This window comes from Pelobates fuscus, chromosome 5 (genome assembly GCF_036172605.1).
Source record: "Pelobates fuscus isolate aPelFus1 chromosome 5, aPelFus1.pri, whole genome shotgun sequence".
Taxonomy (NCBI): domain Eukaryota; kingdom Metazoa; phylum Chordata; class Amphibia; order Anura; family Pelobatidae; genus Pelobates; species Pelobates fuscus.
The window spans coordinates 96,815,421-96,838,119 of NC_086321.1; the positions used below are offsets into that span (position 1 = coordinate 96,815,421).

The 22,699-nt window shown below is 40.1% G+C and overlaps 1 protein-coding gene across 5 annotated transcripts in view; it reads left to right on the plus strand.

The window, feature by feature from the left end:
- Positions 1-22,699, plus strand: part of MAST4 (microtubule associated serine/threonine kinase family member 4) — a 503,913-nt gene that overhangs the window by 366,499 nt on the left and 114,715 nt on the right. For 2 of the 5 annotated variants that reach the window (XM_063454085.1, XM_063454087.1), the window contains exon 1: positions 569-954. The exons of the other annotated variants lie outside the window; for them this stretch is intronic. In XM_063454085.1, the coding sequence (XP_063310155.1) occupies positions 869-954 (86 nt within the window). In that variant the 5' untranslated portion in view covers positions 569-868. Of the gene's footprint in view, positions 1-568; positions 955-22,699 lie in introns of those variants that run through there. 5 annotated transcript variants of the gene reach the window in all.

The following is a 22,699-nucleotide window of genomic DNA, read 5'->3' on the forward strand; positions in this document are numbered from 1 at the left end:
CTCTGATTTCCCACAAGTCTGCCTTACTTTAACATCTGTGCCAGATACTTGACTAAGAGAGGATTCCACGTCAATGTGCATGAAAGCGTTCGGCTCTCTAAATCCCCCCACCAGCACTAATTATCCTACAGTTTTTATTCACTGGCCTCATTTTTATTTTAACAGTGATACAAGATCAAAGGTGACAGGTTTAAGTCTTATAAAAGACTCTCAAAGAGCAGATTATTTCAAAGTGTGGATAGAGTTCCCTGCGCTTTTTATATGCTAGGTTCTGCAGAGTAGAAAAAAGTAAATGTGTATTGTTTTTGTTTGTTTGTTTGTTTTTGCAACAAAATCATTTTCCACTCCCCTCTCTCGGTCTAAACTTTCACTGGAGAAATAAAATCCTGAGATCAGCACAAAGGATCAATTAAAAGTGACCTATTCCTCTGCAAAATCTTTACAGGAACATGTAACTCCCCCTGTGGGAATGTGTGAATGGTAGCTGCCAAACATATGACAAGGTACCTTACTGACTGGCATACAGAAGGCTTTCAGCGGAGCTCTGAGCTCAGCTATTGTAGTTGTTTGTAGTCTGGATACGCCTTATAAACAAAAAGGTCATAGTAGATTACTGGGACTCGTTCTACACTCTGCTGTAGAGGAGGCTGTGCTACGTACGAAGCAAGACTATGAGATTTCTGTGTTTCTCTTAGCTACGTACGGAATGGCTAGTAAGGTGGCTTCTCAGACGACCTCATATTGGGAAGTGTCTTTCGTATATCCCTGAAATCTTAGGGAATTTTTTTTCTTTTTCCTTTCCTTTCTACGCATTATGGACTGCAGAGTGTCCTGAAATAAAGCAACAGAGTTCGTATCCACTTTCAATATGTCGGATTCCAATTTCTGGATGGTGCTCTCTAATTTTACGCTGCCTCATTTCAGGAATCGGAATAGGCTTCGTCGTACGCAGAGGTAAAAAAAAATATACATAGAACTTTTCTTTACTTTGCAATGTTTTTTTCCCGCCTTGTATTTATTTTAGGGTTTTATATTTCAGACATTGTTAAACATATGTTATCTTCATAGCACAGTGGAAAAAAAGTGAAGTATTGTCTGTGTGTGTGTTTAGCATACATCATAGTGTTTATGTAGTATCGAATGGCGATAGAGAAGTTTCTTTAAATACCATATTTGTAAAGTGAATTGTGAGTGTGCCTGTGCACTTGCAATTAGCATTGCTATTAAATCTAGTTACCGAGCTATCAGATTGTATTGCTACTATTTCTAGTGAGTTTGCAGTTAGCTTTGCTGCTATTTCTAGTGAGCTGGCAGATAGCGTTGCTGCTTTTCCTGGCAAGCTTGCAGTTAGCTTTGCTGCTATTTCTAGTGAGCTGGCAGTCAATATTGCTATTATTTGTGGCAAGCTTGCAGTTAGTATTGCTATTCTTTATAGTGAGCTTACAGTTAGTATTGCTATTTCTGGTGAGCTTGCAGTTAGTATTGCTGCTATTTCTGGTGAGCTTGCAGTTAGTATTGCTGCTGTTTCTGGTGAGCTTGACGTTAGTATTGCTATTTCTGGTGAGCGTGCAGTTAGTATTGCTATTTCTGGTGAGCTTGCAGTTAGTATTGCTATTTCTGGTGAGCTTGCAGTTAGTATTGCTATTTCTGGTGAGCTTGCAGTTAGTATTGCTGCTATTTCTGTGAAGCTTGCAGTTAGTATTGCTGTTATTTCTAGTGAGCTTGCAGTTAGTATTGCTATTATTTCTGGTGAGCTTGCAGTTAGTATTGCTGTTATTTCTGGTGAGCTTGCAGTTAGTATTGCTGTTATTTCTGGTGAGCTTGCAGTTAGTATTGCTATTATTTCTGGTGAGCTTGCAGTTAGTATTGCTATTATTTCTGGCAAGCTTGCAGTTAGTATTGCTATTATTTCTGGTGAGCTTGCAGCTAGTATTGCTTCTAGTCCTTAGTAATGTTATTATTTCTGGTCAGCTTGGCACTACTACTGCTGCTGATCTGCATGCTGTTAGCATAGCTGCTGTTCCTAGAGTGCATGTGGCTAGTATAGCTGCTTTCCTGGTTTCTACTAGTAGATTGTTGCTGCTGCCATGGCGGTATATCAGTGCTATTTTTTGTTGTGCTTATAGTTGTTCGTATTGGTTGTGTTCTTGGCGTGCTTTTAGTTATAAGTTATACATGGTTTGCTTACGTTTGGTGAGTGTGAATTAATCCTGCCCCTTACTGTCCTGTCCTGTAGCAGAGATTGATTTGCTGTGATGACAATTTAAAGAAAGCATCTGCAATGATGTAAATCCTGTTCTTGTTCATTTTCATGCACAATCTGCACAATTCACTATATATGTTGCTAAACACAGGTGCGTTTTATTTTAGAATTGTATTGATTTTTTTATTTTTTTATTCCTGTTTTCTACCCTTTGGACTCACCTTATCGCTACGATTGATGTGATCACTTTCACTGTACACGGTTTCATGTTCACATTGTTGGAATGACCTTTTCTATTACACTCTGCCTGCCTTCTAACAATGTGAAATGACAGTCTTTGAGATGTTTATATGGCATTTACTATTAATGCTGCATCTATGTTAGTTGTTCCTGTATGCCTTCCAGTTTATAGTTAGAGCACAACAACTTTATTATTGTTGAGCTATCAACAGCATCTTGCGCTATATCTATATGTCTATAGTTATATATATATTAAATAACAACATTAAAACCTCTGGTGAAGTGAATAACATTGAATATATTGTTTCAAGGGGTGGGATATATTAGGCAGCATGTGAACAGTCAGTTATTGAATTTCAAGTGTTGGAAGCAGGAATAATGAGCAACCAAATATCTGAATGATTTTGACAAGAGACAAATAGTGATGGCTAGATGACTGGGTCTGAGCATCTCTAAAATGGAAAGTCTTGTGGGGTGTTCCCGGTATGCAGTGGTTGGTACCCACCTAAAGTAGTGCGAGCGTCATGGACCTCCAAGGCTCATTGATGCACATGGGAAGCGAAGGCTAGCCCATCTGCTAGAAAAGCTTCTGTAGTTACGCTTACTGAAAAACTTAATGCTGGCTCTGATAGAATCGTGGTAGACCACATAGTGCCTTGCAGTTTGCAACGTATGTGGCTGTTTAGCAGCAGACCAGTCAGAGTACCTGCGATGACACCTGTCCACTGCCGAAAGGGCCTTCAATGGGAAGGTGAACATCAGAACTGGACTATGGAGCAATGGAACAACGTTGCCTGGTCTGATGAATCTTGTTTTCGTCTAGATCAGGAGGATGACCAGGTGGGTGTGCGTTGTTTACCTGGGGAAGAGATAGCAGCATGATACACTATGGGGCGAGGCAGTGTTATGCTCTGGGCAATGTTCTGCTGGGAAAACTTGAGCCCTGCCATTCATGTGAATGTTACTTTTACACGCACCACCTACCTAGAGATTGTTGCAGGCAACATACATCCTTTCAGGGCAATAGTGTTTCCTGATGGCAGTGGCATCTTAAATCAGGAAAGCACACCCTGCCACACTGCAAAAAAGGAGGAGTTGAGGAATAGTTTAAAGGACCACTATAGTGCCAGGAAAACATACTCGTTTTCCTGGAACTATAGTGCCCTGAGGGTGCCCCCACCCTTAGGGACCCCCTCCCGCCGGGCTCTGGGGAGAGGAAAGGGTTAAACACTTACCTTTCTCCAGCGCCGGGCGGGGAGCTCTCCTCCTCCTCTCCGCCTCCGATCCTCCCTTTCGGCTGAATGCGCATCCGTGGCAAGAGCTGCGCACGCATTCAGCCGGTCTCATAGGAAAGCATTTACAATGTTTTCCTATGGACGCTTGCGTGCTCTCACTGTGATTTTCACAGTGAGAATTACGCAAGCACCTCTAGCGGCTGTCAGTGAGACAGCCACTAGAGGATTTGGAGGCTGGATTAACCCTATTATAAACATAGCAGTTTCTCTGAAACCCCTATGTTTATAAAAAAAAAAGGGTTAATCCTAGAGGGACCTGGCACCCAGACCACTTCATTAAGCTGAAGTGGTCTGGGTGCCTAGAGTGGTCCTTTAAGGAACATGACAAAAAGTTAAAGGTGTCGCCTTGGCTGTCAAATTTCCCAGATATAATCCAATTGAACATCTGTGGGATGTGCTGGAACAACATATCTGATCCATGGAGGCCCCACCTCGCAACTTGCAGGAATTAAAGGATCTTCTGCTAGTGTCTTGGTGTTAGATACCACAGGACATATTCAGAGATTTTGTAGAGTCCATGCCTCGATGTATCTGAGCTGTGTTGGCAGCATGAGAGGGACCTACACGATATTAGGCAGGTGGTTTTAATGTTGTGGCTAATCAATATATATCTATATCGGTCTATAGATCTAGCTAGCAATCATTTTTTTAGGCCTTTATAAATGAAAAATAATATTCTTCAATAATGCCTTTATTGTTAACACTGGGCAATGTTCAAATAAGGACTAACTTGGGTCTTCTCTAGAATCCAGTTGACAAAGCTCCTGACAGGCAAGACATCTATCATAATGGATACCATTGGTGTTTCTATAGTTGCTTAATGTGAACTCCTTAATCTAGTATAACATTGTTTTCAAAGTGTGTTATACTGTATTAAGGTGTTTATTTTAAACAACTATAGATTGTACAATTCTCCATTATTTGTTTTATTAATGTTTGTGTCTATATCAAAAAATTACATTTATGCATGACATTATTGCACAGTCGTTATTCGGCATGTGCCCACCATAACTTAAATAACACGCAGACACCAACAGTTCTGTTGGAGTATAAAGTCCACAGCTTTATTAATTAATATCAATATATAAATTAACAATTTAGGGTCATTGTCAACAGTACTCCTTTCGTTACACTCTCCTGTACCATACCCCCGACAATGACCCTACCAAAACAAACATTAACATAACCAATAATACATAACACGTAACTCCCAATAATACATAACGCGGCCTACCAAGAGGCCCCACCTCCATTTGTCTAACTGCAGGGGTGTACCCAGACACCCCTACACCCCTTGGTTCGTAGCCACCGATGGGCTCGAACCTACCTCCACACTTGTAACTTCCAGCCTACTCCAGCCTAGACCTTGGCCTACCAATTTCTTAACCCACCAAACTTCCTTTTTAACCAAGACCTTTTCCCGCCGCTGTGACCAAACGGGAACACTTCCAACACATAGGGTGGGTGGGAGGGACAATTTACAGGTAAGAAAGGCTCAAGTTAGAATGACACCCTAAAATGGACGCTATTTATCTTCCCCTCTAACCCCTGCCCCCATAACACAACCATAGGTCAGCCTCTTGACCTAAACTTCACCTGCCTACTCCTGGCTCTGTCAAGGCCCACTCCTCCCTGCGTTGCTCCGTGGTTTCAGCACTGATGATTGACGTTTTACTCATACAGTAATTTGGCACCACTCTACACACTTTACACTTTACACAGTTGTATGTAGTTCAAGTGTATAGCAGACAATACACATACAGTGCTGCTGGGAATCATGTCAAGGAAGTAGGTTTGGAAATTACGTCACTACCTGTTCCTGTGCTCTGTATTGCAAAAAGTGGTATAATCATCATTCCTACAGTTTGAAGACCCTATTTCCTAGATGTGTATAAAGCTGTTTTGCCCCTGGGAGTGCTTACTAAACAAGTTAAACAATGGTTATTACAGTTGCTAGTGCACAGACATAAATAAAGGAAATTTGTGACAGTAGGTCACAGGTCATTCAAAACAAGTTTTGCCTGAAAGCTCCAATCGCATTAACCCCTAAGCAAACACCTATTTGAGCAATAGTACTACGACAAGTTTGTGTGGCTACCAGAGTCCTGTCCTCATTGGCAATTTGCAGAACATAGGTGGAAGGGAGTGGGCAGTCTGTACTGTCTTTGGTTGCTAAAGCTACTGTAAGCAGATTAATTATGCTATCCTGTTGTTCCTAATTGATAATTTAGTTGAGCAATATGTTGTATGAATAAATGTGTACACCATATGCTCTTACACAGGCTTATGAGGGTCATGGAGTCCTCGTATGCTGACAATGGTTGACATTGAACTAAGGGGCCAGATCGTGCTGTCATTTATTTAAATAAACTGACACCGTATTTTACAGGGACACTGTAGGCACTTTAACAGTTCCATCTTCTTAAAGTGGTTATAGTGTCTGGAGTTCCATGGCGCTGTCCTTCCATCCAGCGTAAAGACATTTTTACTGCTAATTGAGTGTCCCCAGCTGCTGATCCCTCTAGGCTGCTTGGGCCAATGAGGGAGCATTCACCTGAGTAGTAATGGGTTGTTATTGGTGGAGAGTATTAGCTGACAGTTCCCAGCCTATCACAGTGTCCATTTCTGGTATGAATTGGTATGGCTAGAAGGGAGTGTGTTATCTCCAGTAGGGGCTTGGCTGAAGGTGGCCAGGGACCCTTATTTATTGCTATACTTCTTAACATTTAACACTGAATGGAAACTCCAGGCATTATAGCCAAATCAATGTGATCAAATGATGATGATGCATACAGTATCCCTTTCAAGAAAAAAAAATGAATTTTAAGGTCCTAAAACTGTCATAATCACACGAGTCAGCTGAAAGCATGCACATATTCCACGTTGAAGATGGCCAAATCTCACACAGCAAAGGAGAAAGTTAAAATTCCTCTCTGATATGCAAGGGCCAGGAGTGGAAGGCATACATAGCCACAGTATTTATACGATTTCTGGACGGAGGGACGAAGTGTAGCGCGCTGTATGCACCAGAACATATGTACGTATATTACATATATGGCGCACATATATACGTACAATCTGCCTAGTTGGAGTCCACTTTAACACTGCCTTTTTAAGAAAACAGCTGCTGCTTATGCTTACAGGGTAGCTTCATACTTATGCTAATAATCGCAACAATTTTCAATACATAGATTGTAGTAACAAAGGTACCGGTATTTAATTTGTCACCGAGTATTAATGTATTACATTTGTGCAAACACTCTGTGTATTGGAGCAACAGGATGTTCCTGGTGTTTGGTTCTGCTTCCTAGGTTTTCCCACAATTATTTAAACCCCTCATTTAAAATAAACTCTAATAATTTTGTGACACTAACCATTTTGTACCTCTCCCATGTTCTATGTCTTCCAAATATTTTGTCAAGAGGTTTTTCTCCTTACACGTTTGATTTATAAAACCAGAGCTATCTGAAGGGCATAAACATTTATCCTTCAATGCAATGGATTTTTTGTTTTTGTTTTAGGTAATTGGATTAATCGCAGATACCATTGGTAGCTAAGGGGAATAAATCTAATCTTTTAATTAAAACACAAGTTTCAAGTTATCATTTCAATCTTATTTATCCAAAGCCTTCTGGGTCATTGCTGGCTGCCATTCAGTTGACCCGAAAGATACTATAACTGAAATCTTACGTCCTGATCAAATCTCTCCATCGATAATTACTTTCCACCCTATGTAACTTTAGTAGATTAGCAGACTAGAGGGAAAGATTTGTGTTATGTTTATGTTGGTATGTATGTGATTTATACCGTATAGGTTTATGTTGTGTCTGTCCAGGGCCGGCCTTAGGCCTGTAGGCGCCCCATTTATATATTTATATCCTCCCATTTATACTTCTAACCATTTAAAACCTCCTTATTAATCCCCCACAAAAAAAAATATTAAAAAGCTGTATCAAAATACAAATTTTACATAAGTGCAATATAAATATAGCTCTATATAGGTGTCTCCCATTTGCAATTAAAATGAGAAAATAATAAAGATTTACTCATCTTTTCCCCGCGCATCCCACAATGTCATGGAGGAGACGTTGCCTACCACGCCAATGTCCAATCCAATGCTTCTCATAGAAGACAAGCAAGTGTTGCACAGGCAGTAAAATGTTCCCATAGGAAATGATTGAATCAATGCTTTTTTATGGGGCTCCTTCATCACGTGACCAAGTTTTACTTAGTCAGTGCAGTGGAAGCACCTCGAGTGGCTCTTATACTGACTTATTGCTGGACTTAACACAGCAATTTAAATATTGCAGTATCTCAAAAACACAGGCCCATGCACTCAAACCACTTCATCTCATCAATGGTCTAGGTGACAATAGTGTTACTTTAAGTAAAACTACTTGAATTTGTTGTTTAAACGGTAAGAAAAAAACCTATATATAGCAAATTGTCTATTTAAAAAAACGATGCACAACAACACATATTCACTCTCACTGACACACACAATCACAAGAACACATAGAACCACTGTCAGATGCACTCATGATGCATACAATCAATGACACAAACACTGACGTGCACTCACTGACACAAACACACAGAAACTCATTGACAGACATACACTGAGCAAGCATTCACCAACACACACACTCACTGCCACAAGCACTCACTGCTACACACTGTCACAATCATTCACTAACACACATTGACACAATAACTCACTGACACACACACACACTGAGCAAGCACTCACTAACACAAACACACACTGGCACAGACCCTGGCATAAACACTGTCACACAGACACTGAGAGTTGTACCTTATGACACACACAGACACTGGCATACAACAGTTTACAAATGCATATATCCACTGTGTGGTTTACAGAGACATTAGTTTGGCAGATAATAGAGGATTGTAATGGTTGGTGCCTGGCAGCACTGACAGAAATGGGGCACTAACAGACAGTTAATAGATATATCAGGTCATAGAGTACTGACCTGCAGCAGCCAATAGCTCCATCCTCAGCCATGCTCCCAGACAGGATTAGCTGATCTGCAGGGTGTCACGCAGCAGGGGATGGGGATGGAAGGCTGTGAGGTGATGGCACTCCTCCGAGGGGAATCTACAGGCAGCACAGAGGCCATAAAAGTGGTCTGTGCTGTAAAATGCCAGACTGGCAGCTAAGGACAGGAGGGGGGGGGGGGGGGGGGTCTGGAGGAGCATGCTTAGTGGATGAGTAAGCAGAGGGGCTGTCAGATTGGAGAGTGAGTGTCTGCTCCCTTACTGACTCCTCCTCCTTAGCTCTGCAGCCACTCACAGCTCCTTTTAAACTGCATGTCTCTTATCAGGAGCTGGGAGTTCACGGAAGCCAGGAATGCCTGTGATCTGTGTGCTGCCTGGTTACTCCCCCACGGCTCTCCTCTATATTAACCTCCAAAATGCCGCAGAGACTGCAAGGGGACGATTAACAAGCCCTAGTGTCCAAGCATGTGAGAGCTGTGTTGGCTGCCCGGCGCCCCTGTTGCCATGGCGCCCTGTGCGGCCGCACAGCTCGCACACCCCAAAGGCCGGCCCTGTGTCTTAATAAAACATAAAGTGTCTTTTAGCCCAGTGTCTTTTGGAATGCATACAAAATGCAAAAAAAATTAACTATAAATTAGAATCAAATTTATTAATTCCTGGCATATTTAGTCATTTTAATTTACTTAATTGAGGTATCAAGCCAAAGTCACACATACATATATAAATATTTTTATATATGGACCCAGCGTTTCATAAATAGCCGTGATCACCAAGACCCGAACACCTTCCAGGAAGTCAAAAAATTGACTAGATTCAGAGACCAATGCTGCAGCAGGAAAGAGCTATCATTGCCCCCTTATGCAGCTGTTGAAATAGACCAAATAAATAAACAATGTGTATATATATATATATATATATATAAACACATAAACTGTTTTTATTTTTCTTTATTTCCAAGTGACACATCTGCTTTAACAGTGAAATGAATGAGGAAGCAATTTTAGTTGATAACATTCATTCAGTAGTCAGCCTTTTTGCAGTCACTATGGTGTAATAATGTCGTTTGTAATTTTGTCTCAAATAGGGATGAAGGTGAGTTATGTCCATTAAAGTCGGATATGATAACTAAATACCCATGGCAATTACACAGCTCAAAGTCAAGTGTTAAATAAGATTTGTTTAATGATAAATAATAAAAGCAAAATGCAGTGGTGTATAAAAAAAAAAAAAAAAAAACTATCACTTGCACCAGTCCATTGTAACCTTTTCTCCTGTTAAAATACAATTTACTTAATTTATCAGCAAAGGCACATAGAAACACACAGACTATATATACAGCACAGTGCACTAGGTTTCTGAAATTATGCTGGCTTCTAAGTGGTTCCGCTGTAATATTTTTATTAAAGGAAACCTGTAAGGTGCAAAATATATATGTAACATATATATATATAACATAGATGTTTAATGCATATTGCTAACGGAACTTGTGTGGTTTAGTTCTGACAGGTTTTTTTCCAATCCAGTGCATCTCATAGAGAAGCATTAGGATCATAGGGAGCAGGTATGGCAATTACCATCGCGCCTTAAGGACAGAAGCAATTGTCCAAGTTCTGAACCGAAACAAAACCTAGAATTTGAGCTAGATGTCTGTTCAGCCATAATTTACCTCTTTTATGTCAATTGCACCCACACATAATGTATATTATTTTGTTCTGGTTTTGCCCATTTCAGTTTGCCAAATTGGTTTGCTGGGCCTATGTTGCCTTTGAGACATTGTGGCAGCCCAGGAATGAAAATGATCCCCATCATGGCATACCGTTTGAAAAATAGACTATTTCCATAGTCCAAACGGAAAATATATGCCTCTGGTTACATAGGGAGAAGATTGTTTAAAAATTAAAACAGGCACATGGTTACATGAATGCAGGCATATAGACAGACACACTGCTACCTCCATGCAGTTATACAGACAGACACAGGTATGCAGACACACATCTATATTCATACAGAAATACCATTTGCACACATTAAAGCATATAGAGACATAGGTGTGTGCAGACGTTCAGAGACCTACATATGGTGGATGGAATGCATAGGTTTGTGCTGGCATCTTTATAATCCCGTTCCCCTTCTCTCTTTTCAAACTTCCTACCTTAAAGGGACAGTTTAAGCACCATATTAATTCACTTTAACTGGCTTGTTTTCCACTGTGACTGCAGACAGGGTGGGGCTGTGACTGCATTGTCCCTCTTCCAGAACCGGAGATCAGCTGTCTCCTTGCTGCCTGGCTGGACTGTTGAATTCATTCCAGACACAGACAAAGCATACAAATTCACACTGTTACAGTGACCAAGCTGGACATCGCTTTGTGCACTTTGTGGCCAATAAGGGAGCTTTTTACTGTCTACAAGCTTTCTTTTAACAGCCACAATTATGTCTGTTTCAGGAACGTATAAGGTAATGTCAGAAATGGAATCCACGGGGGACATTAATGTAAAACTACTGGCACAAAGTTCTAGAAATGGGTCAATCGCCATGGAATGTTTTTGGTTTTTATGTGTTGCTACGGTGATTGCTCCACTTTTAGAATTTTTCCCTAATTCTCTTTTTGCAACACATTCAAAACCTCTCCAGATATGTCTTGGATAATGCTAAAGTAGCACAAGATCCACCCAAGTGTTGTGCCAAATTACTACTTCTGTAGGAAGGACTGGGTTGTATCTATCCAAGATATCTGATCTCACATGTGGCTTACCAGGATTTATTTCCCCCCCCCTTTGTTTTTAGCCATTTTTTGTTTGTTTTGATGTTAATGTAGCTAGGGCTTCCTTGCTTAAACAAAGCTAAGGATTAAAATATCAGAATTATCTTCTATTCTGTTTGTTCACCAAGTTACTATCGTTCTTTACATCGAATTGACATCCAATAGCTTCATAGTTTTAAGTCTTTAGGATTAGTGAATTGTTAGTTTATCTTTCATAAAAAAATGATACTAATTGGCATTGTATCATTTTAATTTTAATTTTAATTTTAGTTTTTTTTTTTTTTTTTTTTTTTTAATATAAGACAATGTTCCTTCTGTGGCAGTCACAGAGATAAAGACTATGAAAATAGAGTACTATGCAGCCTGCTCGGAGATGGTGTGACACCTTGCAACTACTCGTCCATCTATAAATGTGCTGGATAAATTGCCAGAACAGTGTATAATGCATAATTAAATTACTACCTACCTAAAGGTGACCTTGCCATCCACACATTTTGTGCAGTAGTGGTGTGACAGGTTCACTTTAACCGGAGAATGGATTTTTATTATTATTAGATTTTTTGTAGTCTTGAAACAATACAGTAAAAATATAGCATCACATTTTCACAGCCATTAGGGAATTCTATTTACTGTTCAGGAAAAATAATTTAATAAAAAGTGCCATATCATCACAAAACCTTAGAGAAGAAGCCCAAGTTCTGTGTTGAATAATGGCAAGGACCTAATGTCACCCATTACAACTCCCAGCAAGCAAGTAATAGGAAGTAGGCATTATTTGGGATATGGCAAAATCATATTATTTTGTTAAGGACCGCTCCGTCCCTGCTGTAGTAGGTCTGGTGCGTGATTTGGGATCTCTGAGTCTTATTATTTTATTAAAGGACCGCTCAGTGCCTGCTGTAGTAGGTATGGTGCATGATTTGGGATTTCCTAAAGTCTTATTCTTTTGTTAAAGGACTACTCAATGCCTGGTGCAGTAGATATAGTGTTAGCCGTGCCCAGGCACAGTCCCTCAGTAAGAAGTTGAGCCATAAGAGTCTAGTGTGACAGGTTACCTGGGTAATACTTTGCACTGGTGACTAGAGCCAAAGCTCCTGCTGCTAGTCTTCTCCTGCAGGCGAATTCAGTTAGTTCTTCAGAACCAAGAAAGGCCATGCTGTACATGTCATTAGTTGAGTGTCAACTGAGCATTCTCAGCTAATAAACATGGTCCTACATTAACCATGCATTATTCTGCAGTGATATCTGGTTCTATTTTAGGTGAAGATTAGACATGTACCCGGGGACCCAGTTAAATGTTTGACTATATACCGTGGGATTGTGCCGGGGACTCTAGGCGAAATGACCACAATGGTGAGGTTATGGTGCTTGGAGTGTTCCTTTAAAGGAACACTCCACTAGGAAAAAAATAAAGATCACTATTTAGTAGATATACCCTGCAATGAGAACATGCATTGATTTAAATCTGCACTTTTTCTTTGGGACATATCTAAAAACAGCACTTTTATAAACTGTCACGAATATGACAGATTCCAGACATATAATACATTTTAGCAAGTGCTTTATATGTGTGGAGTGGCCCTTTAAGCTTTCTTCTTTTTCTGCAAGTTATTGACTTTGTAAGATATTGATTAATTCTGCTTTAGTCCCCTGCACCGCTCCCTCGATTTGCTTATCTGTTGAATAAGTCGTTCACTATCTTCCCATGGGGACTTCCAGATTAAGCTAGTTACAACAAGCAGAAAGAAAATACAGAAGATATGTTTACTGATGTGATGACTCACATGTTATTGAAATAAAATAATTAACATATTTTTTTGGCTTTGATTCTTGGAACTAATATGCTTTGTGCCAAATCAAGGTTTGACATATTTCCCATACTGTGGTTCATGATATTTAAGGAGGGGTCAAATGCTTTTTGATTTGGAGAAGTAAAAAAAAGTATTTTTTTCCTATAGACCTTTAGGCATCCAGACCACTTCAGCTAATTGAAGTGGTCTGGGTGCAATGTCCCATGTTCCTTAACCCTACAGTGGTAATTATTGCAGTATCTGAGAAACTGTAATAATTACCTTGCAGGGTTAGCTCCTCCTCTAGTGGTTGTCTGCCAGACAGCCACTAGAGGGACTTCCGGGTGCTTAAACGACTATTGGTCGTCTAAATGACGCTGGACGTCCTCACACTATGCATGAGGACTTCCAGTGTCACCGGAATCCCCATAGGAAAGCATTGATTAATACTTTCCTATGCGGAAATCCTAATGCGAGCACGCCCATTGGCGCGCATGTGCATTAGGTCTCCCCCAAGGGGGGAGGGGGGCACTGTAGGATTTTATAATTCCAGGAAATCGGCTTTGTTTTCCTGACACTATAGAATCCCTTTAAACACCACCCATTATTATCAACATATTCTGATTTAAAAGGCAGATGGGGCAGCTTGAGGATTAAAAGGTCGAAAGCTTGAGCGTACATGGGGCACTTGGCACATAGTGTTACAATTGGTCTCGTGCTGCTTCGGGGTTGATGATATATGAAGTGTGATATGACAATCCAGGTTGACATGAAGATTGCTGGTTAATTACATGGAAAGGGAGGTTTTGTGTTTTTAGTAGAATGTGTGTTTCACTTGGGGTTAATGGAAACTGTGAATCCTTGTCTGTGATTAAAAGGAAGAGTTGTTTGCAGTGAATTAGTGATTGTTACCATGCGTCAGAATAGTCCGATAAGGATAGCTTTGTTCTCCAAGGGTCCGTTTACCCCAAGGGATTAAAACAAGCTATAGGCCTCCTTCCAATATAATGAATGGTACCTCCTAGAGCTCTGTGGGGTTGCTCTCCAATATCAGAACCAAGAGAAAATGAACAAACATAGCTGCCAATATGTCAAATTGACGAAGACAGGGGCGAGGCTTTTCTGAGAAATCTTAAGCGACTTACTAATAACTATTTATGCAATGAAAATGTAATCTAAAACGAGATCAATGTATATTATAATATTCACACACTGATTTCTAAACACATTTACAGTAGTTTCAAATATGAAATCTTTCACGAACAGTGGTACTGTAGACTAAATTTGCTATCATGACCATTACTGCGTTCTAAAAATCAATAGAAGCTCTTGAGTCTATAAAGTGAATTTTGAGTGTGTCGTTTTTGAGGTGTGTGTTAACAGATTTCCTGAAACTGTGCTTAGTGTTTGATGAAGGGGAAGCTTAGTGGAGGAGTCATTCACAATTGTGGGCTGTCAAGTACTTTTAGAGACCGTCAATGAGAGGTGCCGGGAATATTATAACTGCCTATGTTGATAAGTTGGAAGGTAGCTTTTGATTCAGACATGAGTCATGTAACATACTCATTCTAAATTATTAAAACATTAAAATAGCTTCAGGTGATTATAAGCATTGTAGAACAATGGAAAGCTTAACCCTCTGGTGCTCTAAACATACAAGATCGGATCTTAGCTTTGGTTTACAAACATACAAAAATAAGTCCTGAGCTCAAAATTCCACTACTCCTGGGCAGCAGCAATGACAATAGTACACATTGGCACCAATACATGCAATAAAAAAAAGAAAAAAAAGTTACGCACTATCCTACATTCTTATGCATATTTAAATAACTTGTGAGCAGAGACTTTAAGGGCCACTGGAGTGACACTAAATAACCTCCAGTAATGTCAAGGAATTGATGTGGCAGGTGAATTTACACTTTGATGGCCATTGGAGATAATAAAATACCTGTAATTATTTAAATGTTCATAGAGGTGTGGGATAGTGTGCAAGTAACTATGCTTTGGTTTGTCAATTGAGTTTAGTAGCTAGGCTAGGATCTAACTTAAAAAGGCGTTCTGTTAGGTTTTGTCCATGCCAGTACTGACGGACATTTTTCCAGCTAGTCTTTAAACCCTGAGTGTGCTCAGGACACTGTGAAGCCATTCACATGTGCATAGCTTCCGAAAAACTTTCACATACATATAAACATGATCGGTGACATGTTTATGTTAGTGTTTTATAGCAATTGTTTATGGTTTTCTGGGGTTGATATTTCAAGGAACTTGAGCCCAAAATCCAAGTCTTTCAAACTTCCCTTCCTGTGTCATTAACCAGTCATTACTTGCAATGGAGGATGCTAGACCTCCCCCCCCCCGGTACCATAACCATTACAGTTCACTGTAGTAAACATGGTTTTTGGATTGTTCATATATAATAATACTATGCAACAGTTGAAAAGTATATCGCTAGGTAACTTTATTAACCCTTTAACTATGACATGCTAGTATGAAATGTGTGCAGTTTTCTTTTAGCTATTCTAATGGATAATAATGACTGCATTTACTGCAAATAAAACTGTAAAATGTCAGGCTAAATAAAATGCTCATATTGAAAAATTCTCCAACTCTGCTGCAGCGACCGTATTTTACCTAATTTTTACAGTGCAGTTATCCGTTCCTTACTGTTCAGTGTTTTAGTGAATAGCCCCCACAGGTTTTGAACCCAGGCTGACATGAGAAGATTAGAGATAAAGATTTGGATAGGCTCCAGAGTAAATGTCTGCTGCTTTTCTCACTCAACCAGTATGAGAGTGTCTCCTCTTTGTGACTGTTTAATGCTGCAGGAAAACAGTCACTGCCTGTAGACTCTGAAAACTTGGTGTGCGTCTTTTGATCCACAGTCTATTGTTTTCATGTATTAATTATGTTTTCACTAGTGTTTAGAAAATGAAGCCGCGTCGTTTTCCGATTCCACCCAGCCCCAGTCCTTTGCATTGTTCTAATACATCATAAAAAGTGATATCTGGAGGGATTCTCCACAAACCCCCTTATTAGGAAACATCACATCACCCTGATCCAGACAGATTTCTCTGTGAAGTCATCATAGGGTCAGCTTTTAGCTTTGAACATTGATATAATCGTAGCTGGGACTTAAAATGGATTAAGAGAGTCTTTGAAATATAAAATTGATGTACGAGAGCATGTCCTTCTGCTTTCCTGCCCTGTAAACTTGTTTTGTTCTATAAATCGACAGTATAATTAATTGTGTGGTGCAACAGTATCTCCACATGTAAATATTCTCTGATTACTAGTTAAAGGAGATTTTATTGATTGATTTATTTTTTGCACGGTAGGTATCATTCTTGGTTTATGTAAAACAAATTCATTTTTAGGATCAGGCTATTGAATTGCTTCATCCCCCTACCTGCTGTTAAAATTCAACTCCAGTGATTTTCTACTAAACAATGGATGGCAGAGAATCATAGGATTTGTAGTTCAAGGACAGCGGTTGGTTTGTTTGTCAACCCTTTTATAGAGGATTACTCTGTCCTGCAAGTGAAATCTCAATCGTTTGGCAGTTTCTCTTCATTCAAATGTGTTATTGTGTATAATGTACAGCAAGAATAAGTCTTTAAGGTGGAGTAAAGAAAAATAAAGGTTTAATCTTGTAGGCAATCAAGAGACATAAGACAAATCAGGGATGGTAAAATCCTATGTTAACAAGAACTGACAGTATACAGAGCTTCTGCCATCTAATTTTTGTAAATTTCCATAGCCATTGCTAGCAACAGCTGTGGGGAAAAAACGCTTCTGCTTGCGCAACATAAGATAAGCTCTGTGGAAATCCTGCAGTCTACAGGAATCCTCCATGGACCTCTGTGCATACCTCCCAAATATCCAGGTGGGGGAATAGGGACAGGTTAGCGGAGCTCTGAGTAGGTTCACCAGTGACCCAATCTGTGTCACTATGGGGCCTGCACACTGACAGCCCAGCTGGTAAGCCCCAAGACTTAAGGGAGTGCTGCTGGGAACTCGGGACTGTGCTGCGCAGGGACAGTCCCCTGGTGTACCCAAATGCTGGACACCAGGCAAATAAAGCAGGACAGCAGCTGAAAAAGGACCCCAAAATCAGGACTGTAGGGAGACCTGTCTGTATTTTATAATCACGTATCACTATGACCGTGGTGAAGGCTCCTGCCCGAAGAAGCATCAAGAACTAAAGATGAATGCCAGGAGGAGAGAGATGGCAGCACCCACAAGGGAAAAACTTCAGGGAAGTATATCGCTCTTTAGCATTTTCACCAGGCCACTGCCTACCAAACAGGCATTACCGCTTGGCTCTTGCAACGTATTGAACAACCCCTGAGATTGATGGTCTTTTACTAGAATTGCTTAAAATGTATTGAAAGTCACCTTAAATCTGAAATTCACTGTGAATTCAAAGTATCCAGTAACGACTCCCCACCCTTCATTTTCAAGTCATTCACTTCAGTGAATAACCATTCAAGTGTTACTGAATCCTGAATATAATGATAGTGTGTGTTGAAGGGGTGCTAGTACAGCAATTTGCTGATGTCACAGGGTTGCTGTGTACATATGAGGGGTAGTTTCAGTGTCATGTAGCACACACTGTCTGTCTGCCGCAATTCTGTATGGAGTCTTGACACCCTCTTACATTTCTCAAACCGGGTTTAGATGTGCTCTCTTCTAAATTTTTGACTTATGACACCTAAAAGGTCTGACCTTCTCCTGCCCCGTAGCATGCCCTTAGTAGCGCAGTATGCAACAGCATAGATCATCAAAAAAAAAAAAAAAAACAGTCATTAAAAGATGTGGAAATGTTATTGTGGGAGAAATGGCATAAAAGCCAGAATAGGGACTATTTTCTCATTTCAGCTGTTACTTGCATAGCTGCGTGATATTTCCTTGGGAAGGATTTTGCCATTTCTAATTTACTCTGCAGATTGCGTACAGAACCTCCTGCTCCTTACATATTTTTGTCTGACACCAATGTATCTATGGTAGATTAACAACCATAATTCTACTAGGTGACAGTGACACAGAGATGTCACTTCATTAGTTAAAGATGGAAAAAATTCCATCTTGCAAACCACTTCAGTTCTCTATTACTGTCCACACAAACGAACATCCTAGCGGTATAAATCATTGACATTTCGGTTGTAGATGGGTACATAAAAATCCAGGTTTTACATTACCTTGACATAGTATTTCTCTGACTATTGTTTGGTCAGCCTCCAGACAGCAAAATGTCATCCATATCCTTTTTCTAACTCAACAGCTCTGTGTGAGTCTCGCCAGTCTGATTGTGTGTCCTCTATATTTATTGATTGGATGGGCTTTTAGGAAACACATTGTGAGAATGCCTTGGTGTTGGGATTAAAGAGATGGAAGGAGCAGAGACCCTGATGTGACATGTTTTTATAGCAGTAAATCATTTGACGGTAACTCTGCAGGCAGTTGTGAATGTGATACGCTTTCACCTACTGTCCTCTCTATTGTATGGTCCAGTGCTCACATCCAACTCCTAATAAGTCAGAGTGTCTCAAACCAAATGAGTGTATTCATTGCTTAAACAAGCACATACTGTTCTCGCTCTCTTTCCCTTATTGCTTCTCTCTCTCTCTCTGTCTCTGTCTCTGTCTCTGTCTCTGTCTCTGTCTCTGAGATGGTTCAAGTTGCAGTACACAGTGTACATGGATGTTTACCTTCGCATGTACGTTTCCTGTAGTCTGCCTATCTCATCATGTTCAGCCAGCCTTGCAAACTGGAAATTAACTATGGTTTACTATAGACTGCAATACTCCTCTAACATATCATATTCCTCATACTCATATTCCAGCCTAGGAACCCGAATGTGAAGCAGAAATATTTGTTGCCGTGGACGTATAACCACATGATGTTGACCCATCCTTTCTTAAAAACATATCCGTTTTTCTTTCCAGTTTAAAAAGCAGCTAATGTAGGTGAACCCAGGGGTTCTGAGTAGCTCACTAAAGCCAAGCTCTCACTGACATACAGACATGCTCACTGATGCACACATACAGACATAAGCTCATTACACACAATCTTACTGACGCAATCAATCTCACCGGCATGCTTACATTCATTGGCACTCGCTGCATGCTGTTTAGAGAATAAAGCCCAGGTTACCATGGACAGAATTATGTTATGATTGTGTTAGAATGGAGACTTCAGCAGGCATTTAAAGTTGTTATGGAATATTAATAAATCAATTACATTCTATAACGTAGTTCTTGTAATGTAAAATTAACATGTCAATTGTGTCTAGTGCAAAACAGATGTATTAATTACCATGTATGTAGCGGAGTCTGAGGCGTGCCAAAGAAAGCAAACTGATTAAGTTTGTAGTAAGTTTAGATATTTTTGTTATATACTTTCAAACATTTCCTGCTTTATTTTAGTTTGTATATTTGTGTGAAAGTGTTGCTTGCTGTTTCAAACTAAATAAAGTTAAAAAATGGTCCAGTGACGCATGTTTGTTTAATTTAATTGATCTTGCAGGTGGTTTGTGCCAAGACATTCCCTTAGCAGAAAGCAGACAAGCATTCTCTTGAGCCTGAAAACGTGAATAATATTGATGCACAAACAGTGATGTGCTGTGTAATTAAAATCCATTCCCGTTTTACTTCGTGAGAATATATTTCTAGTCGTTAAGCTGGAGGCAGCAGTTCCAGTTTATTCTGGTCATTGCACTCCGTAAAGGGCTGCAAACATAATTCTATAGAGTTAATCTTTAAAGTGAAAACTCTTGGAACTAACAAGTGGATTCAATTGAGATTCAAATTTAAAGGGACACTATAGTCACTAGAACCACTACAGCTTAATGTAGTGGCTTTGGTGTCTGTAGCCTGTCTCTGCAGGCTTTTTAATTTAAACACTGCCAGAGAAAAGGCAGTGTTTACATTGCTACCTAATAACACCTCTTGTGTCAGGCACTCAGAAGGTGCTTTCTAGTCCAGGCGACCCTGAATTCTCCCCATTCACATGCATTGTTTTAATGCAGCTTTATAAGGAGATTCTGCTTTTTGCTGTGCATGCACAAAGGCCTCCCACTGCCTATCTATCAGAAAACATTGGATTGGCTGAGGTCATCGAGATTCTCAGTCATGGAGACAGGGCGGGCCACGGCAAGACCAGCATGGGAGAAAAGGTTCCCATGCGATCAGAAGCTAAACACTATACATGTTTGTGTTCCTGGCACTATAGTGTTCCTTTAAGGACACAATAATTGACTTGGAAAACTATCCAATTAGGTATGCTTCCAGTTCAGCTTTTTCTACCTTAAATTAGAAAGTCACTTTAAATTCCTGACCATTCTCACTTTAGTGAATAACTCGTGTAGTAAAATTTTGGAAGCCAGCGTTTTGGTTTTTTTTTGGCTCTGTTTACCTGGAAATAAAGGCATTTGGCCCAAATATACAGCAAAATGTATTTTATTAGAACAATCTCTCCTATTTGTCAGAGGAAGCCATTATATTACAAACCTGTAATTCCCAGTGATATTGCATTCGAAGACTATTCTGGTTTCCAACAAATATTTAGTGTTTGCTCGTTTCTGACACTTTCACGACCACCAGTATGTTCGTATTGTCAAAACAACAAGAGATGCAATCCTGGAAAGTTTATCAGAGAAAGGAAAACAGCGCTGTCACTGATTCCAAATATGGTTTAGCAGTTTATTGGCTAAACCCACTCCCAACGTGTAACATATAGGTCTATTTGGTAGCCTACAGACCATTCTTGTCTTGTTAATGGAGCTTATGAGACATTATTTCTTATACATTCATACATTTGTTTCACAGTAACACTACTGTAAGTGGTGTAATGATTCTATAAACAAATTAGCACTGCACCAGGTACACCTTAATGTTTAAATAATGGCCAAGCTTTTTAAAGGTCACTCCAATTTCTAATTAAGCTAGTGCAATGAGTAATACTGGCATCAGCTGACTGCTCTGCAAAAACATACTCTTATTTATGAAATGATATTGGGGGTAATGTCACCAATCTTCTCATTTTATTCAACCAGAGTAAGCCCTTGCTCTTTTTTTCAACTATGTGCTCATTGAATGATTTCATGCACAGGCATGGCGATCCATTAATCTCCATAGCCAATGCTGCAGCTGTAATCTCTTACTGTAGTAGAGACATTTGTGAATTTTGCTGTGTAGCTCTGGGCTGATTTGGCTTAGGTCTTTTCACTAAAGTAATTTCCAGGCCAATTTGTGGGTATAACTCACTGATGTGGTTTGTGGGTCTCTTAGGACAAGGAGTAGTTAATTTAAAAGGTATATTTCTGGGTAACATTCTATTCCCGTACTCTTCCATCTCTCTGTGTCTCTCTCATTATTTTGGGTATCCCTCAGTATTGGATCTGTTATTTTCTGAACACCCATTAGTTCCTCTTCTCCCTTATGTGCATTGTGTTTGTATTTCTCTGTCTATTTGATCTTCCCTTTCAGTTCTCTATATTTTATTTTATTCTCTAATACATTTATCTTCTTGGGGTGCTGACAGGCCAGCAATATCACTAGTCAGGTTCCTAGGGTGCATCGACCCGGGGGCGCAATATCTGGCTCCAGGCTAGAAGGAGAGTGCATAGTACAGATCTCCCCCTCCTGCCAGTCACTTCTGGTGTGGTATCTTCTGTATCCTCTAGGAGCAATGAACAGCTTCCGGTCAGTCCAGGTAGAGGTAGAGAAGATGCCTTACATCAGTCTGCTCGACCACATTACACAGGGGAGGTGAGCAGAAAGGGGGGAAGAAAGAAACACACACAGATGGGCTGGGGAAGGGGACAGTGACACAACGAGAAGGGCATGGGAAGGGGACAATGACACACCATGAAGGGCATGGAAAGGTGACAATGCCACATACACAGTAGAGCAGGGGACAATGACCCAATGGGGCTGTGGAAAGGGAGAGTGACACAACCAGGGGGGCTGAGGAAGGGACCAGTGACACACACACACACCGCTGCAAGGGACAATGACAAACACGATAGGGCTTGGGAATGGGATAGTGACATACACATACATGGTGTTGGGGGGATAGGGACAATGACACACTCTGAGGGTAGGGGAAGAGTTAAAAATAGAAATGCAATGGAGCAGTAGGTAGAAAGAGACCTATAGCTGGTCTTGCCAAGGGCAAAAAATAGTCTAGCACAGGACCTACGTGTTTAAATAGGTTCGAGAAAACTAAAGTGAGCAGCTAATTATGCTACTTGTTTGTTAGACCCTCACAATGCATTTTATCTGTCACATTGTGTTTTTCCCAAAGTATTCGTCCTAGACACTTGTAGTTCTGTATGTTGGAATCTGAGGTCTTACTTGCAGAAAAAAATTGAGAACAATAACTG